The sequence below is a fragment of the Orycteropus afer genome, unplaced genomic scaffold (assembly GCF_000298275.1).
Source record: "Orycteropus afer afer isolate SDZICR_OR568_19922 unplaced genomic scaffold, OryAfe1.0 scaffold00042, whole genome shotgun sequence".
NCBI lineage: Eukaryota > Metazoa > Chordata > Mammalia > Tubulidentata > Orycteropodidae > Orycteropus > Orycteropus afer.
The window spans coordinates 4,917,690-4,938,682 of record NW_006921629.1 but is presented as its reverse complement, the minus strand read 5'-3'; the positions used below and the strand labels follow the sequence as shown (position 1 = coordinate 4,938,682).

Genomic DNA, 20,993 nt, shown 5'->3' with positions numbered 1-20,993 from the left:
GGTTCCCTGTTTATAATCTTGTAAGCTTATTTTACTTTTGATATGTCCATAGCTGTGGTTTCTGGGTTATGTCATCTTGTGTATTAATGGTTGGTTGTTGTTTGGTATTTTTGGTTCTCTGTTCAAAGGTTTCCCTTTAGTATCTCTTGTAAGGTTGGTCTGGTTTTAACAGATTCCCTTAGTTTCTGCTTATCTAGAAATCTAGATTTCACCATCATATTTGAGGGACAGTTTTGCCGGGTATATAATTCTTGGTTGAAAAATTTTCTCTTTCAGGGTCTTATATATACCATCCCATTGCCTTCTCGCTTGCATGGTTTCTGCTGAGAAATCAGAGCTTATTCTTACTGCTTGTCTTTGTAACTTTTTGTTTTTCCTGTGCTGCTTTCAGGATTTTGTCTTTATCTTTGGTTTTGATGAGTTTGCTGATTATATGTCTTGGTGATTTTCTTTTGGAATCTATCCTGTTTGGGGTTCATTGGATTTCCTGAATGGATATATTCTCATCTTTCATCATATCAGGGAAGTTCTCCTCCAACAAATCTTGGACAATTTTCTCAGTGGTTTTATTTTTTTCTTCCTGTTCTGGAAATCTAGTCACATGTTGGTTATTCCTTTTGATGGTATCCCACATGAACATTAGGCTTTCTTCATTTTGTTTTGATCTTTTTTCTGATTGATCCCTATCCAAAGAAGTATTCAGGTATTTGTCTTCAATCTCATTAATTCTGTCTTCCATTGCATTAGTTCTACTCCTTTGCCCTTTCAATGTGTTATCTATTTTTGACAATTTAGTATTAATCTTTTTGATTTCTATGTGTAGATTTTTAGTCATTTCTGATTTTTCATTTATTTTGTCATAGTGTTCTTGTATTTTCTTCCAAAATTCTTCTAGAGTTTTTTCTGTGTTTTCTGTGGTCTGTCTCTCAATCTTTTGAAGATACCTAGATTTAATTTTTTTCAATTCCTTATCAGAGAGTTCCAATGCTGCTTCTTCCTCAGGGATGTGTTCTGGGTCTTTATCTTTCTCCCTTGTTTCTACCACTTAATCTTGCTTCTTTGTATGGACTGTGTTGGTCTCTTGTCTCTGAGACATTGTGACGTTGTTGTATTTAGACCTCTGTTAAGTGTTTGTGAAGAACAGCTAAGTGTGGGTCAGGTTTTTCTCGGTGGTGGTTTATTGTTGGCCCATTGGTGAAGAAGGAAGTGGTGGCTGTAGTCAGTAACTGAAGCTGCAGGATATGTGGGTGTAGTTGTATCGTATGGGGCCTGTTGCTGTCTCCCACTCAGACAGAAATAACAATTGAATAACCATCAAAAAATAAAAGCATTATGGACAAAAAACACACTGTGTAATCACACAGGAACAGTAACCAGAAAAAAGAAAAAAAGGCAGGGGGAACATTGCAATATCTGGGGACAAGGCAATAAGAGAAAAAAGGTATTGAAGGAGAATAATGAAGAAAAAATGGGAAAAATGCAAAAAGAAAAACAAGGAACGGGATTAACCATGAGAATGAAAAAAAATTGCAACCAGGAGCAGGGAAAACAAAAAAAGCTTAAAACTAAAACCTAGGAAGGGAATAATAAAGAATAATAATAAAAAGGACACAAGTAATAATAAAAAACTAGAAAAAAGAAAAAAAGTCAGGTCAGGGCACCCAGGCTCCATCTGAGCACACAGGCTGGAATGGAACTCCTGCCGGCCTAGAAGGTGGGTGGGAGTGAGGGTTGGCCACATCTTTGTTCACCAAGACGGTGTGGGGTGTAAGAGTAACAAGAGGAATGTCACACCTTTTCAGTCATCTGCATTCGGAATGTTCTTGTGATTCCTAGCAAGTAGAGCCTGTTCTTAAGTCCATGGAATCTGGGAGAATGCTGTTGCTTTAAATACCCAAAATGGTCCAACCACTTGTAAACATTCAAGATGGCTTTGCAGTCTGGATGTGCAAAAGTGCTTAGCCCGCCTTCCTCTTTGCTGCTTCCCCTTTTATTCATCAGCCACCAGAGCAGTCATCTGTGCAGTCCCCGGCTGGTAGGGCCGATTTTTAGGTTAATTCTTAGGTTCTACCAGCACTCAGCAATATCCAAGCTGTCTGTGCCATCAGGGTTGCTGCCAGGCCACAGCTCCGTATGTCTCCTTTTTTAGTGTTTTCATGCAAATTCTTCTGCTATTTGGAGTTTAGTCCACTTTTATATCTTTCCCTTCAAAGCTCAGGGGTCCAGGATTATCTTCTGTATCTGTGTTAATTGATTCTCCTTTTCTTTGTTGAAGAGGGTCTATGCAGTCTTTCTGCCTATTCTGCCATCTTACTGGAACCCATGGCCGATATTCTTGATGTCATCCTACAGTTCCTCTAGTTTTCAGTCACTGATGTTCAAAGGATCAAATATTTTCTTTAAATGGTCTCTAAATTTAGGATGGATATTACCCAGGTCATATTTTATCTCTCGTGGACTTTTTTTAGTTGTCTTCAACTCAGCTTGAAACGTGAATATGAGCATTTGATGGTCTGTTCCATAATCAGCTCCTGACCTTGTTTTGGCCAAAGATATTGAACTCCATCATTTCTTGCCACAAATGTAGTCAGTCTGATTCCTGTGCATTCCATCTGGTGAAGTCCACGTGTATAGTTGTTGCTTATATTGTTGAGAAAAGGTAATTGCAATACATGAGTTGTCGGTCTTGCGAAATTCTGTCGTGCTATCTCTAGCGTTATTTCTACCTCTAAGGCCACATTTTCCAACTAATGGTGACTATTCTTTGCAACTTTTGCATTCCAGTCACCAATGATGATCAACACATCTTGATTGCATGTTCAATCAATTTCAGGTTGCAGAAGTTGTTGGAAATCTTCAATATCCTCATCTTTGGTTTTGGTGGTTGGTGTGTAAATTTAGATAGTAATAATAACTGGTCTTCCTTGAAGGGGTATGGTTATTAATCCTATTACTGACAGTGTTGTACTTCAGGACAGATCTTGAAACACTGTTTGTGATGATGAATGCCACACAATTCCTCTTGAATTTGTCATTCCTGGTATAGTAGATCATATGATTGTCTGATTCAAAATGGCGAAAGCCAGTCAATTTCACCTTGCTAATGCCTAGGGTATCGATCTTTATGTGTTCCATTTCATTTTTGATAACTTCCAATTTTCCTAGATTCATACTTCATACATTCCATGTTCCAATTATTAATGGGTATTTGCCTCTGTTTTTCATTTTTAATTGTGCCACATCAGCCAACGGAGGTCCCGAAAGCTTTACTCTATCATTAAGGCATTCTCTACTCTGAGGAGTCATCTTTTCCCCAGTCAAATTCTTCCCTACAAATTGGAACTGCCTTTGTTACAGTAATGTTTATAGTAATATTAGCCTGCTGGAGCTCTGGTGGTGTAGTGCCTAAGCCATTTGACTGTTAACCAGAAGGTTGGTGGTTCAACCAACCACTCCGTGGAAGGAATACCGGCCAGTCAATATACTTCTGTAAAGATTTACTGCCTTGGAAATCCAATGGTGGGTTGCTGTGAGTTGGAATCGACTTGATGGCAGTGAGGTGGGTTTTTTTTGTGTGTGTGTGTGTGTGTGTGTGTGTGTGTGTCTTTTATTAAGGTGCTTGGATGGTGCTGTGGTTTAAGGCATTGGGCTGCTAACCAAAAGGTTGGTAGTTCGCATCCACCCGTGGCTCTGTGGGAGAAGGATGAGGCAATCTGCTTCTGTAAAGATTTACAGCTTTAGAAACGGTATGGCAACTGCCATGAATCAGAACTGACTCGATAGTGGTGGCTTTGGTTTGGGTAGGTGTCTTTTATTGAGTATATAATACATTTTTGGGACTTTCTGCCTCTCAGGTCCATCAGGCATTCTGCTTCCCTCTCCTTTCTCTTGCACAGATACTGATACCACATCAATTTGGTTGCTTTCAGTGGTTTGTTCCTACTTGCTCATATTTTAGATTTTTTTGTTCCCTTGTTTCGATGTAGATAGTGTCTGTGGGTTTGTGGTTTTGGTAGTCTAGTTTCTCTGTTGCTTTTATGGGTGGATTTGGGAGATTCAGATGCTACTTTGCAGCCACTAGTTTTCAAAAATTTCCTTTTTTAATATTTCACTTAATTTCCTCCACCTTCTGTATCCTTAACATCATGTAGTTCTGTAGCTTCTCTTCTGCCCATCCCCCAAGCCCCAAATATGCCCGTCTTTTATTTAATATCTATTTAATATTAAATTGTTGTTGTTATTGTTACGTGCCATCAGGTCAGACCTGACTCATAGTGACCCCTCCTTGGGTTTCTGAGGCAGTATCGCTACAGAAGTAGATTGCCCAACCTTTTTTCCAAGGAGTGGCTGGTGGGTTTGAACCTCCAGGCTTTTGGTCAAGTGCCGTAGGTCCTATGCTACCAGAGCTCTTAAAAAAAATTAACTGATTAAGGCAACTTGGCCATGCCAAGTTTTTTTTCTACCTTTAGAATTGAGAAGGTTAGACAAGGATTCTCTACCCCTACTACCAAATAGAGGAACCTCACCAGGAGCATTCCAAAAAACTCACTGCCCTGGAGTCGAATCCGACTCATAGTGACCCCTCTTTGGGTTTCCAAGGCAGTATCAGTATGGAAGTATATTGCCCAACCTTCCTTCTGAGGAGTGGCTGATGGGTTTGAACTGCCAGCCTTCTGGTGAGTAGTCAAATGCCTTAGGTACTACACCACCAGAGCATTACCAGGGTCTAAAATTTAAATAGTAGTATATTCATTTTGCTTTAAATACAGAATGCTACTTTGAACAGAGTAGGGATGAGCTTCTAGACAGTGTGACTTAACTCATTCTGTAATAAATGTAAAAGTAATCCTCTCAAAGGACTTTTCCCCCCATGGAGTTTTATCTCTTTGTTCTGTTACTCCCTCAGCTGTGTAAATGAGGTTATACTGGGCAATCTACTTCTGTAGTGATACTGCCTCGGAAATCAAGGCAGGGTGGCTACGAGTGCCCACTGGATGGCACATTAACAACAACAACAACAACAACATCTTACCTGAGTCAGTCTTGCTGTGTTGGTTTCAGATAACACAGTTGTTGTTATCATTTCCGAAAATCTGTAGTTATTGCCGGTATTGACAAGAAGTCTGGGGACATAGATTTGCCTGGTTTCAGGTTTTTTTTTAAGTGCTGAATCCAGTGTATACAGGAGGGGTTGTGTTCATTTTATAGCAAGCAAGACCTTCTCTAAAATAATTTTTAGCTACTAGGAATTAGCTTTATTTATGTGATTGATCAGCATTTTCTTTTGTGGGGTGTGGCTAAGGGATTTAATTTTATAGATAGAAAGGAGCTCTGGTTGCTTAGTGCCTAAGGTATTTGACTGCTAACCAGAAGACTGGTGGTTCAAAACCATTAGCCACTCCTTGGAAGGCAGATTGGGTAATCTACTTTCATAGAGATACTGCTTTGGAAACTCAAGGACGGGACACTATGAGTCGAATCCATGGCTGTGAGTTTGGTTTTTTGGTAGAAATGAAACTACAAAAATAGAAATTTCCAAATAATTTCATATTTGATATAATTGTTAATACGTGTGTGTGTGTAGGTGTATATGTATATTTGTATATATAGGAGCTCTGGTAGCATAGTGCCTAAGGCACTTCACTTGACTGCTAAACAGAAGGCTGGCGGTTCAAACCCATTGGCCTGGAAAGGAGGATGGGGCAATATACTTGCGTAGCGATACTGCCTCGGAAACCCAAGGAGGGGTCACTATGAGTGGGATCCGACTCAGCGGCACATAACAACAACATATGTACGTGTGTGTGTATCTGTATGTGTGTGTGTGTTGAAAATTTGAATTTAAAATAAAAATACAGGTTAACTGTAAAATTTTCCTAGAAAAGATTTTCACGATTTTCAGTGAGAAATAGTTTTTTAGTCATTTTCAAGTATAAGCTCTTACCATTTGTTTTTTTTTCCCTTAGCTTCCGATAAAAACAGGACAGCAGAACACACATACCAAAGTCAGTACTGAACACAACAAGGAATGTCTTATCAATATTTCCAAATACAAGTTTTCTTTGGTTATAAGCGGCCTCACAACTATCTTAAAGAATGTTAACAATATGGTGAGTATTTGAGTTACCACTTTCTTTGGGAGGGAGGTGGCAGGATTTTACATTACTACTTTGTTTTTATTTAAAAATTTGGAGCAGCATATTTTGAAGTGTGAAAAGTAATTTTCTGTTGACTTCTGGGTATAATCCGTCACCTTATTTTGTGAATGACACAGGTAACTTTTTAACTTTCATTTTGCCTTTTGATACTTTCCCTTAGAAACTTCCCTTATTTGTTATCCTTTTCTAATTTTCAGAAATTATTTGTTAACCCTATATCCTTTTCTTAATTTTAGAAATTAAGGTTTAATATAGATTGTATCATATATGAGTGGATCATAGTAATCTTTTAAACTGTTTTGTTTAGCTTCTTATTTGAGTGTTTATTTGTCAGATTGTCCTGGCCCTAATTAGATGATAAACAGTATACGACCTTGTAGTCCTAAAATGTGAGATTGATTTTTATGAAGGTACTTATATATTTTTTTCCTTCTGTAATCTGTGACACATCCTATAGTAATTAAAGAACTAATTGTTTAAACAGTTTTTCTCAAATACCAGTTTCATTAAGTCTTTTCACTGTCAAAATTTCAGTGGCTTTTTATTTCAGATTTTATAAAATCTTTCTACATTGCTTAGACTTGAAGGTGCTCTAATTGTCCTTTCTCTGGGCCTTGAACATATCGTTCTTTTGTCTCTGTCTGAGGTGATTCCTTTCTCTCTGTCAATTCCTGCCTCAAATCTCCTTCACATTAAGTTCAGAGCAATTGATCTGGATGTTTTTGTGATTAATTCCAAACTGCTCGTCTGTAGCACTTAATAATCTCAATTTGTGTCACTTTGACTCAGTTCTGACTCTGAGTTCTGGTTGTAGATTATGAAGTCCAATTTTTATAGTCATACCACATTTAATATGTTTTCTGTTAAGAAAGCAATACCTCAGACTTAGAAAACTGATCATATGGAGATGTAGTCATTTGCCTTATAACGCTTCTGTTTTATGGAAAAAAAACATATTTACTTTTTAAAAACATAATCTTATAAGTATATAAAGTAATTTATAGAGATACATTTATTATTTTGTGGAGCTCTTCTGTTGCATGGTGTGTGGAACACAGGGATAATATTTTGCACATATAAATATGTGATCATTTTCCTAGTTAGATTGAAAATATTTTAAAATTTGGGACCCCCTTTTCAAGACAAAAACAGTATTGTGATATACTCACTGCCGTCAAGTTGGATCAGACTCATAGTGACCCTTCCTTGGGTTTCCCAGGCAGAATCACTACGGAAGTAGATTGTCCAGACTTCCTTCCGAGGAGTGGCTGGTGGGTTTGAACCGCCAGCCTTCTGGTTAGCAGTCAAATGCCTTAGTCACTACGCTGCCAGAGCTTGCAGTATTGTGATACTGGCATTCATTTAGTGCTTATTGAATAAACTAAATTTTAGAAACTGTAAGCTCCTGTTAGTAAACAGAGTATAGTATTCAATTGAAGGATAATGAATACTTAAAATTTACTGTAATTGGTGGTGGAACATTTTGTTGCTATATATAATAATTAATTTGAGTTATTTTGTGGCATAAGTGTGTGGTTAAATGCTCTGCTGTAGATTCTGGTACAGATTGATATACCTGTGTCTAAATCCTACATATTTTTAACCCCTAAACCTAAAACTATGAGTCAGGGCTGACTCGACGGCACATAACAACAAACAACAATAACAAACCTAAAGCAACATCTTTTCATGATGGAATGGTAATGGCAGACTCTAATAAATGCCAGCATTGCTCTCTACATAAGAATTTATTTTGTGTGAGTATCAGGATGAACAAAAGATAGTAGATTTTGATATAGTATACACTGGGAGATAAAAAGGAAGACCATTGATTTTTCTTGATCTTCAGTCCTTCACTTTTCAGATGTGTGCCGATTTGTAGTGGAAAGTGTCACCCAACTTTAGTGTTCTGAATATCTTTTCTTTTAGAGAATATTTGGAGAAGCTGCTGAAAAGAATTTATATCTCTCTCAGTTGATTATATTGGATACACTGGAAAAATGTCTTGCTGGGGTGAGTAAATCCTTCCTTATGTAAGTTGGTAGTTTTGTGAATTCAGTCTTGAAAATGATCTCATTTACCAGAATATAGGTGTGAACAAGGAGGACTTTTTATCTACAACATATACATATGAATTTTGTTAATAGACCTGACCTGTGGCACAGACTATCCTTCAAGAGAAAGTTAATGTCTCATCTTTTTAAAATTAGATAGATACTAAGTTTACTTATAAAGTTTAAGTTTAAACCACATCCATTTCCCTTTTGAGTTTTTTAGAAAAGATTTTATGAAGGAATTACTATTTAATTTCTTCTGATAATGTTATATCTATAGTATTGCGTAGCTGTGAAAGAATGTGATGCTAAAGACCAAAAGTAAGGTTTTCTCCCTGTATGAATTTGATTGTAATGTTGTACTTCTCAAATCTGTATGAAACAGAACTTTAGAAAGTTAAAAGCATAATCAAAACACTTATGTGCAAATATAAACATAAAAAATATATGTGTAAGAGTAGTTGTGTACAAAGAAATTCAGCTATGACTTAATTTGAACTTTTTTAAGACCTCTTCTGTTATGTGAAGCAAAGTGTTTCTATACTTCAGCCATAATTATATCTGGAACATGGTGGGAGTTTGAATAAATAAATAAATGAAGTATTTCAACTTTAATGATCTATTTAGTATATTCTACAGTTAATACGTTTCTTATATTCTCCCTTCTTTTGGCAGACGTTTTGGTTTTTATTCAGAATTGCTTCTCTTTTGCCCGTATGTTATAGTTGTCTGTAGTAAACTTACATGGGAGAACTTTAATTTATCCAGAGTGATTGTGTGGTCGAAAAGAGAGGAAATGTTCAAAAGTTTTTGGGGAAGGAGTAGAACAAGGAATTGGGAAAAAAAAAAAAAATTGTATTCACAGAATTGTATACGGCAGGGAGGTATTTAAACTTCTTGGCCACAAAATCTAAGCATAATGTATTAAACATTTTGTTGACCTTTGACTATACACCTACTCCTCACTTATCAACTATGACAATATGAGACAAATGATAATAGTAAAAAATCTGTTATCCAACTACCTAGTGAATTAACAATGTATGTCTGGCAGCAGCAAATGCCAGGGTGCAAGGCTTGAGATGAGAGTAACACTGCCTATGATGGTTAAGGTTATGTGTCAACTTGGCATGGCCATGATTCTGAGTGGTTTTGCAGTTACATAATGATGTAATGTAAAAATAGGAGCTCTGGTGGCATAGTGCCTAAGGCACTTGACTGCTAGCCAGAAGGGTGGCGGTTCAAACCCACCAGCCACTCCTCAGAAGGAAGGTTGGGCAATCTACTTCCCTGGAGATACTGCCTGGGAAACCCAAGGAGGGGTCGCTATGAGTCGGAGCCGACTTGAGGGCACATAACAACAACAATGAAAAAATGGCATTGGGGCAGCCATCATATGGCATCCTTTAACTTCACAAGGTGTGGGGAGGATTAAGATCAACATCAGCAGTCCAAGCTAATTCCTATGAGGAGGAAGTCAGACATGCATCTACCCTCCAACCTTTTTACCAATCAGACGATGACAGTCCTACCCATTGTACTTTCTACTTCTCTGCTGAATTTCATAATTCATTGCACTGGCCACACAGAACTCACAGACAGTGCTCATGATTAAGGGGTTTATAAGAATTGAATAGTAACAGGTTACAATTCAGGATCAGAAACAACTCAGGGTATAGTTTTTATTTATATCAGGATAGTTTCTTCTCAACCATGCCACAAGCACACTTCTTTCTGGCTTTGGCCTCTAGGCCCTGTGGCCATTTGGCCTCTGCCCTGCTTCAGCAGGTGTTATAAAGCTCTTTTAACTCTGTTGATAGGTGCTCAGAGAGGCACCCTACTTCACCAGCAAGCCTTCTGCCTGAAGGCACTCAGTTTTCTCACTCCGTGATCTGGGAAGCCCACTGCTCTGCTTCATGCTGGTCTCCTGGTGTTCTGCTCCCTCTGCCACTGTTTCTGCTGCTTCTCACTGTCTTTCCATCTCTGGTATCACAGCTCTCTGTCTCCTCGATCAAGGAATTTTAGTACAGTAATCTCAGGTCCAAAGGATGTGCTTACCTCTGTTTCTTCCTTATGGTAGTGGGATCCTACTTTCTACCTCTGGGATGGCCAGTCCCCAAGATCTGTATGCCTTATTTTTACAGTCTTACCTCCACAAATTGGAGCTCTGGTAGCATAGTGCCTAAGGCACTTGACTGCTAATCAAAAGGCTGGCGGTTCAAACCCACCAGCCACTCCTTGGAAGGAAGTATCTGTAGTGATATCACCTTGAAAACCCAAGGAGGGGTCGCTAGGAGTTGGGTCTGACTCGACGGCACATAACAACAACGACAACAACAACACCTCCCCAAGGGTTCCATTCACCTTACTAATATCATTGACAAGCTATCTAGTCTCCTTGGTGGGTCACAAGCACCTCATATGTGCATAGCCCCACTCAGTTGTCTGATGGGATTTCAGAGACTATGGCCATACAAAGTAATTCACTGTACTTTATGTAGTCATTTCTATTTTGTGATCTGAGGTGTTCATCCTCCATTATCATATAATACCAATTTTCACTAATGACCTAGTCTTTATACTCTGACCATGTTGATAAGTGAGAAGTGAGTGCATTCCAGAATTATCGGACAGTGTTTATAAGTTTTCTCTCTAAATAGTGGGTAAACTAGTTGTCATGGATTGAGTTTTATTCCCCCCAAATATGTGTCAGCTTGGCTGGGCTGTGATTCTTAGTGATTTGGCTGTTCTATAATGATGTAATCATCCCCCATGATGTGATCTGATATGATGAGCCACTTACTTGTAAGGGGATTAGGGTGGGATGCAACACGTTACTCAGGTCATAGCCCTTATCTAAGAGTTATTTCCCTGGGGTGGTCTGCATCATCTTTTCCTCTTATAAGAGATAAAAGGAGAGAGAAGTAAGCAGAGAAGGACCTCAGTACCGCCAAGAAAGAAGAGCCAGGAGTAGAGTGCATCTCATTTGAATCCAGGTTTCTTGGGTTGAGAACCTCCTAGATGTGGGGCAAGATTGATGCCAAGACACATGGAGATCCTCGAGGAACACTGGGCCCACAGATGTTGAAAAGGAGTCAAGGACCATCCTCCAGAGCCAACATAAAAAGCCATTCCCTAGAGCCAGCACTCTGAATTCAAACATCTAGCCTCCTAAACTGTGAGGAAATAAAATTCTATTTGTCAAAGCCACCAACTTTTGGTATTTCTGATACAGCAGCACTAGATAATGAAGACAGAATTTGGTACTAGAAGAGTCAGTTGTTCCTGTAACAGGGACCTAAAATGTGGAAGCTATTTTGGAATTGAATAATGAATAGAGGCTGTAATAGTTGTAAGATACCTAAGAGTAAAATCCTAGATTGCCTTGATGAGACTGTTGATAGAATTATAGAATCAAAGGGATTTCTGGTGAGGGCTCAGAAGGAAGTGAGGAGAGCTACAGAGAAAATAAGGACTTAGATAATACATATGGTGCCAGCAACAGAATGTTGCTATAAATGTGGACATTAAATGTACTTCTGGTGAGGCTTTAAAAGAAAATGATAAATGTGATTGGATAGTGGAGGAAAGGTGATAATTTTTTATGCAAAGAATATGTCTGAATTATGTTAAAATGTTTGGTAGAATGTAGAACTTGTAAGTAATGAACTTAGACATCTGAGGAGATTTCTAAACAAGATCTTAAAGGAGCCACTTGGTTTCTCCTTGCTGCTTATACTAAAATGTGAGAGGAATAGAGATGGACTTAAAAATGAGCCACACAAAATGAAAATGGAATTTAAAGATGGGGAAAATTCTGTTGTCGTAGTTTGTAACTAATTACATTAGAATGTTCACGAAGGACATGGCTACACAATCTTTTGTTTAAGAGATTAAGTGTTTGACTGATGGATTTAACCAATGACCACAGCAGAAAACTAATCAGCTGAGACCAAAGGTGACAGAGGAAAAAAAATGAAAAGAGAAACACTGTCTGCTTCTCAGAATTCTATGGATAAGAAAGAAGCCAAAGGAGCTACATCTCTTGTCCTCCAAGAAGAGAAAAGGAGCAGCTCAGAAAACCAAACTATTGGAATGAGCTCACGAAGCAGGACCTGCTGCATTTGAATTGGTGGAGCCACAGTCTCCTGTATCTCAAAGTGTCAAATCTTCACAAACTTGATTCCAGTGGGGCTGCTGTTAAGGTGTTTCAGGGGATGGAGCCCTCACTCAAAGCTGAGGAGGCAAGGCTGCTGTGCCCAAGAAATAAATAAATAAATAAATGGAGAAAAGATTGAAATTGTCAAAGACTTCACATTGCTTGGTTCTACAATTGACTCCAATGGAAGCAGCAGTCAGGACATCAGATGATGTATAGCACTGGGCAAATCGGCTGCAAATGACCTCTTTCAAGTGCTGAAGAGCAAAGATGTCTCTTTGAGGACTAAGGTGCGCCTGACAAAAGCCATGGTATTTTCCGTCGCCTCATATGCATGTGAGAGCTGGATAATGATAAGGAGAACCGAAGAAAAGTTGATGCTTTTTTTGTGTGTGTGTATGGTGTTGGCGAAGAATTCTGAAAGTACTATGGACTGCAGAAAGAACTAACAGGTCTTCCCTGGAGGAAGTGCAGGCAGAATGTTCCTTGGAGGTGAGAATGGCCAGACTTCATCTCACCTACTTTAGTCATGTCAGAAGGGACCATTCCCTGGACAAGGATGTCATGCTTGGTAAGGTGGAGGGTCAATGAAAGAGGGGAAGGCCCTCAACAAGATGGACTGACCCGGTGGCAGTGATGATGGGCTCAGGTATAGCAAGAATCATGGAGCTGGCTCAGGATCGGGTGGTGTTTTGTTCTGCTGTGCGTAGGGTCACTATGAGTCGGAGACGACCTGGCGGCACCTAACAACAACAACAAAGCCAAGGAAGCTGAGTTGGCATCTGAGAGAGCAGAGATGAAGCCCAGGGCTGAGGAGCCTCCCCACAGAATCCAGAAGGCATGGCCAACACCCAGAGTTTGGAGGAAAGGGCCATTGCCCACATGATTCCAAAGAACAGAGGATTATTTTTTAACTCTTGAGAGCTTGTTCTGTTGGGTTTTGGACTTCTTTTGTGCCTGTTATCCTTTCTTGCCCTCCAGTTTCTCACATTTGTAATGGAAATGTCGACTGTGTACCTGTTCCACCATTGTATTTTGGAAGTAGGTCAATTGTATTCTAGATTTCATAGGTTCATAGATGATGAGGAATTTTATACCAGGGTGGAATTTGGACTTGGAGTTGATTTAAGACTGTTGGGATAATGTGATGGGGTGAATGTGTTTTGCAAGCAAGGATATGAATGTTTGGGGGCTAAAAGGTGGAATGTTATGATTTGAATTATGTTCCCCCAAATTATGTATTGTAAATCTTATCTTTTATGCCTGTGGTTATAATCTCATTTGGGGGAATGGATTGTCTTTGTTAAGTTAATGGGACAGCATTAGTAGTACATGGTGTGTCTTAAGTCCATCTCTTTTGAGCAAACAAAGAGTAAAGAGAGGAGAGGATAGACACCATGCCATGTGAATCATTGGCTTTGTCTGATTTGATGGTCTTTGGAGATAGCCTCATTGAAATTCTAATAAATGAGCATGGTTTAACTTGTATAATACTTAAAATAATACATTCCTTTGCTCTGTTCTGCTATTGAAAATTTGTTTGTTTTCATTAAATTTACAATTTTAAAAATAATGCTGTATATGTTATTCAGTAGTGTGTTTCCTTGGATTACTGTCAGTGGTTTTATGGATGTCTTTTCTTTTTCATTTTAGATTACAGTAAATTGGATCAGTATACTAAGAAGTACTGAGTATGTGTTTCTCTTACAAATACTTGGAATAGCTAACTATTTTAACTAACCTTTACCAATATCTGATAGGGAATAAACCCTTAAAATACTGTATTATAAGTAAAATTTTGTAGAATTTGATTTTTGTTTTTCTTATTATTCAAAAGATTAAATGTTCATAATTTTTGTTTATTAGTTAATTTTTTAAAAAATTTTCATTGTGATTTAGGTGAAACTTTACAGAGCAAATTCATTTTCCATATAGCAGTTCATGCACACTTTGTCTCATGATATTGATTGCAATTTCCCACAATGTAACAGTTCTCTTCCCACTTGCTTCCTGTAGTCAACTCTTCCCTGTGCATATACTGCACTTTTGTTCTCCCATGATTGATTGCTCCAAGGGGCATAGCTATGTGAGGTAAATGTTCACCTAATATGCCTATCTATTGTTTGACTGGAAGCCACAGGAGTGAATTCAATTTCAGACCTCAAGGGTAGCTAGGTGCCATCTTCTTAGGGGTTTCACAAAGCTCTTATCAGACCAGCCAACTTGGTCTTTTATTTATGATGTTGAGTTTTGTTCCACGTTGTTCTCACACCCTATCCAGGAACTCATACACTGATCCGTTTCTGTGTGGTTGACAGTGGTAGCTGCATACCGTCTGGTTCTTCTGGTCTCATGATCATAAAGGCTGAGGTCTACTATACCCTCCGACTAATTGTTTCCATGTGTCTTTAGTTTTCTTCATTCTTGGTTCTGGATGAGGGGAGACCTGTCGTTGCATCTAGATGGCCACTTGCAAGCTTTTAAGATCCCTGTCTCTACTTACCAAAATAGGACATAGACCAGTGTTTTAGTGGATTATGTTTTGCTAGTTGAGCTTGATGTCCCCTGCATCTGTGGCCCTGTGCCCACAAGTCCAACTAATAACTCCCTCTGGGTAGGTGGCTGTAGCCAAGAAATCACCACAACCTTGTACCTTGTCAGCTTTACTGTGTACCTGGACATTCTTACAGCACATACAAATACACTTGTAGAAACATCTTCTGCCAACCCTATACATGGTCATGGGCACACTACTACCTGCATTGACATACCTGATTGTTCAGCCTGTTCACCCATCTGTCCACCCTGGATCAATATTTGCCATCACTGACAACACGGTACTATATATGCAAAAGGGTTTATCTTTGTTGTTTGTACCTCCCATGTACCGCTCTATGTCTTCCTCTTCCTCAATGACACTGTGTTGATGACTCACATTTAGTATATTGTGCTTCCCTTCACCCAAATCAATACTTATCTCTCCTTATCTAGCAGTGTTCCCCCCCCACTAATAAACAAAGAAAGTTTAATTCCATATATAAACCTTTCCTTGGCTTTTTACAATAATAAACTAATAAAATATTTGCTGTTTTGTGATTGACTTACTTCACTCTAATTGGAGTTAGTTTGAACATCTATATATAATATTTGGTTAATGTATAAATAAATATTCTAACTTGAATTTTGCAGATTTTTATGATACCTGTTTATTTCTGTTACACTAGTTAGCCTCTGAAAGCACATCAATGACTGTGACAGAATTGGGCATAATACAATTATACAATTTTTTTTTCTTCACCATCATACTTAGTATTATTAAAATTATTATCTAAATATGGATACTAAAATCATCAGGTGAAATATTAACGTGGAACAGAATATCTGCAAGATAGCTTACCTATTGGTTGTCTGCTAATTGTAAAAGGGAACATTTATTTTTGTAGCATAAAGTTTGAGTGTTATCATCATTTGATCAAATTTGGTGTCAGTAACAGAGGACTCTCAGACATTATGTGCCCCTAGTGTGATGTAATATGAAAGTATACTGCATTACTTAAAATGTTTTAACTGGATTGTAATCAGACCGTTAGACTTAAGGTCCAGTTTACAGAAAATACGGTAATTAGAAGAACAACTTACACCACAAGGAAATGATCAATTCTAGATTATAGAACATTATGTGAGGCACCTGATCTAGTTTCTTAAAAAAAGTTATAGAAAAATAAAAGTGATAATATGGGAAGTGAGGGGAAATTATTCTAGAATGAACATACTAAAGGAATAAAACAATAATGCTGCTATCTCTGTACATTTTTTAGGTCCTAGTTAAAAAGAAAACTGTGGAAGACATTTTGCAGGCAGTGGTGGAAATTTGAATAGAGATTGAGTATTAGAGGATACAAGAACATTGTTTATTTTTCTTTGGATACTTGTATTGACATTATTGGAGAATTTTTCATTTTCAAGAGATGCTGAAGTACTTAGGAGTGAAGTATTATGATGTTTGTAACTTACTTTGATTTTTTTTTTTTTTTAAATAAACTCATTTGTAATAAATAATATCTAATTTGTCCACCAGGAATTTATTTGGATGTTGAGGCAGATGGCACAGTGTACTCACCAGTGAATATGAATAAGGCTGTTAAGAAGTCACAGCAAACTAAGAATTCCTGGGAAAGTAAGAGGTCATCAGGGAGGGAGATCGGCTTCTTATAGTAATTAAGAGGTGGTTTTAGTTATCTAGGACTGCTATAACAGAACTGGGAGCTCTGGTGGCATAGTGCCTAAGACACTTGACTGCTAACCAGAAGCCTGGCGGTTCAAACCCACCAGCCACTCCTGGGAAGGAAGGTTGGGCAATCTACTTCCATAGTGATACCACCTTGGAAACCCAAGGAGGGGTTGCTATGAGTCAGATCCAACTTGATGACAGTAAGTTTTTTTTTTGTTTGTTTTGTTTTTGTTTTTGGATTTATAACAGAATTAACACAGGTGGATGGCTTCAATGAACACACATTTCTTTTTTCACAGTTTGGGAGGCTAAAAGTCTGAATTCAAGGTACTGACTGTAGGGGAAGGCTGTCTTTCTCTCTTCCACTCTGCGGGAAGGTCCTTGTCTTTTTTCAACTTCTGTTCCTAAATTCATTGGTGAGCATATGGTGTGTATTCCCTCACTGTCATCCACTTTGGGCTTCCTTGCTTAATCTGCTCATTTATATCTCAAAAGAGATGGATTTAAGACATACCCTACACTTGTCTGTCTATCACTCATCTCCTTGTTGTACTGTGGTGGCTTGCATATTGCTGTGAGGCTGAATGTTATGCCAGTAGTTCTTGAAATACTAGCAGGGTCACTCATGGTGGGCAGGTTTCAGCAGAGCCTCCAAACTAAGACAGAGTGGGAAGAAGGATGGGGCTAGCCACTTCTGGAAAAATTGGCCAGTGAAAACCTTAGGATTAGCAATGAAACACTGTCTGATGTATTACTAGAAAACTTAATGAATAGTCTTGAAATATCATCTGATACAGTTCTGGAAGATGAGGTGCTCAGGTTGGAAGGCACTCAAAATATGACTGGAGAAGAGCTGCTGCCTCAAAGTAGAGTTGGCCTTAATGACATTGGTGGGGGTCAGGCTTTTGGGACCTTCATTTGCTGATGGGCCATGACTCAAAATGGGAAGAAACAGCTGCAAACATGCATTCATAATTGGAATGTGGAATATAGAAAGTATGAATTTAGGAAAATTGGAAGTTGTCAAAAATGAAATGGGATGCATGAAGGTCAATATCATAGGCATTAGTGAGCTGAAATGGACAGGTATTGGCCATTTTGAATCAGACAATCATATGTTGTACTATGCCAGGAGTGATACATTGAAGAGGAATGGCATCACTTTCATTGTCACAAAGAATGTTTCAAGATCTGTCCTGTAGTACAAGGCTGTACAAGTGATAATATAATATCCATATGCCTGTAAAAAAGACTGGTTAATACTGCTGTTATTCAAATTTATGTACCAACCACTAAAGCCAAAGAAGACGAAATTGAAGTGTTTTACCAACTTCTGCAATCTGAAAATGACCGAAACTACAATCAAAATGTATTGATTGTTATGGAATGTGAAAGTTGGAAACACAAAAGAAGCATTGGTCGTTTGAAAATACGGTGTTGGTGGTAGATATGACACAGGAGATTGCATTTTAGACTTTTGCAAGACCAACAAGAAATGCCCGATAGGGTTTCCAAGGCTGTAAATCTTTTCAGAAGCGGACTGCCTCTTCTTTCTCCTACAGAGATGTGGGTGGGTTCAAACTGATGACCTTTTAGTTAGCAGCTGAGTCTTTAACCACTGTGCCACTAGAGCTCTTTACCATAGGCATTTGGATTAGGAGGATTTACAGCACACATTTTTTGGGGATACAGTTCAACCCATAATGGGTGAAGGTGGAATAATCTTTTCTATGCTATTTATGGATAGCTATAAAGTCCTTGGGTGGTACATAGGGTTAAGTGCTCAACTACTAACTGAAAGGTTGACAGCTTGAACCTGTCGAAGGGCACCTCAGAAGAAAGGTCTGGCATTCTACTTCAGAAAGATCACAGCCTTGAAAACCCCCGAGTGCAGTTTTACCCTGTAACACATGGTATTGCCTTGAGTCAGAATTGACAAACTAGTTTGGTTTTGGTTTTTATAGACAGATAACAGCAAATGTAGTAAAATGTTGAATCTAGATGATGGGTCTATAGATATTCATTATACTATTTCAATTGTTATGTATGTTTGAAATTCTCCAAAATGGAAAGTTGAAAAAGTGATATTACCATGTTTATATGTCAAATTAAGAAAGTTTTAGAAATAAGTAATTATTTCTATTTTAGCAACCAAAGGACACAATGAGATTAGATGAAACGATGCTGGTCAAACAGTTGCTACCGGAAATCTGCCATTTTCTTCACACCTGTCGAGAAGGAAACCAACATGCAGCTGAACTTCGGAATTCAGCCTCTGGGGTGTTATTTTCTCTCAGCTGCAACAACTTCAATGCTGTCTTTAGTCGCATTTCTACCAGGTTAGTGTATAAATCCTCATAGGATTGTTGTGTTGTTGTTGTTGTGTGCTGTTGAGTCGGACCCGACTGTAGCGACCCCTCCTTGGGTTTCCAAGGCAGTATCACTACGGAAGTAGATTGCCCCATCTTCCTTCCGAGGAGTGGCTAGTGGGCTTGAACCACCAGGATTGTTGTAGTAGTGTAATAGAAAACACTACCATTGAATTCTTTTCTTTTGTTTACATAAAAGTAAAAAATGAGTTTTATATGGGCTTTCATAGACATTTTATGCATTAATTTCTTTGACATGTTTATTATGTCATTTGTTACAATGTGTGCAGTAAAATATGAGTATACTGTTACAAACTTTAAGGTCTAAATTTTAGAAAAAAGTATACCCATGACTAGTACATTTGTAATTCAAACTTTCGAGGGTTTTGTATACTTTTGTTTTTTAAGTACTAAGCTTTTGATGTGGCTTTTTAAGGTATTATTCCTTTAAATGAAAGTAGCCAACCAGGTGGAATAACTGGTAAGAGTAGTTCATGGTGGCATAGTGCCTAAGGTACTTGACTGCTAACCAGAAGCCTGGCGGTTCAAACCCACCAGCCACTCCTTGGAAGGAAGATGGGGCAATCTGCTTCCATAGTGATACTGCCTTGGAAACCCAAGGAGGGGTCGCTATGAGTCGGGTCTGACTCGACGGCACATAACAACAGTTAGAATTTGAATGCTCTCACAGTTGTGGTCTTTATCACCATATCTGAGTACCGGAAACAACTTTAGCTGTATTAGCTGTAGGGAGCACTAGGGAGGGGGTAATTACAAAGCAGAATTCTCCGGAAAGTGGGCTGTGTTTTAAATACATGAACATTAAAAACCCTATGAGTTTCCAAGTTTTACAGAGCATTTATGTCATGTGCTATACTTTGTGTAACCTCTCAGAAACGCTCAAAGGTGGGTGATACTTCCCCTTTTTCATAGGTAAGCAAATTGATGTTCAAGGAGATTATTAAGATAGTGTACTAAGTAATGGTGGACCCAAAATTTCAGCCTATAAGCCAGGCTATGAGGCTGACTCCAAGTCTATTTCATTATACTAGTGAGTTTCCTTATACTTCTGTGTTAGCCATATTTTGATGAAATTATATATATACACATACACACACATATACTTCTGTCCTTTATAAGTGTAAACTACACATGGAAAAATTGTTATAGATGGTGCTCTATGAGACAAAATCAGAACCAAGATTAATGAGTCTGGAATCTGGTTTTTAATGCAAATAATTTGCCTTTCTCATGCAATAACAGTCAGTGGGTCCTTAATTTTGACCAAGTGGGAAGTAACATGGAGTAATTTTCTGTCAAATCACTTAGTGAATCAAAGGATAGTATAGAATAGAGAAAAACAATTTTCTTTGTTTGCTATTTGTGCCTGCATTTCTTGACTTGTATGCATTGTGTGAGTGGTGGCTTTCCATTAGTCACATTTACTCATTCTTCTGTTGTTTTTCCCAAGAGATAGGAATGAGAGTATATATCATAATTTGAGAATTTGTGCTGTGTTGTTTTGGGGAGTTGGCTAACTTCAAAATCTTGCACTCTTTTTAATAAAAAATGACATTTCTATAACCATGACGCTAAGCAACAATATTCTTTAAGCTCTCAACAGAATTACTGGTGTAGAGAAAACTTAAATTTTATTTAATGGTATAACATGATTGATAGTTTGGCTAATTTTTGTGATCTAACAATGTTTTCATGAAATCTGTTCAAGTAATAATATTTTGTATTCTGAGTAATAATAATACCCTGGCTGAATGAGTATGGTAATAAAAGTTAACAAATAGGGGCTGGAAAATTATTTAAAATTAAAACTTTAAACCCTCTTCCATTAAGGTAGCCCTAAATCAGCCTTACTATTTCTTTTTTTTTTTTTTTCCTTTTGTGACTGATATATTTCACTCAGCATAATGTCCTCCAAGTTCATCCACGTTATGCGGTGTTTTGCAGATTCTAGGCAGCATAATGATGGGTTTTGTTTTGTTTTCTTTTTTTTTTTTTATTAGG

General features: G+C 38.1%; 1 protein-coding gene across 1 annotated transcript in view; it reads left to right on the top strand.

Moving 5' to 3' along the window:
• Positions 1 to 20,993, top strand: part of NF1 (neurofibromin 1) — a 388,569-nt gene that overhangs the window by 122,242 nt on the left and 245,334 nt on the right. Inside the window, exons 2-4 of the mRNA XM_007937345.2 lie at positions 5,967 to 6,110; positions 8,088 to 8,171; positions 18,751 to 18,941. Coding sequence (XP_007935536.1) covers positions 5,967 to 6,110; positions 8,088 to 8,171; positions 18,751 to 18,941 — 419 coding nt within the window. The remainder of the gene's footprint in view (positions 1 to 5,966; positions 6,111 to 8,087; positions 8,172 to 18,750; positions 18,942 to 20,993) is intronic.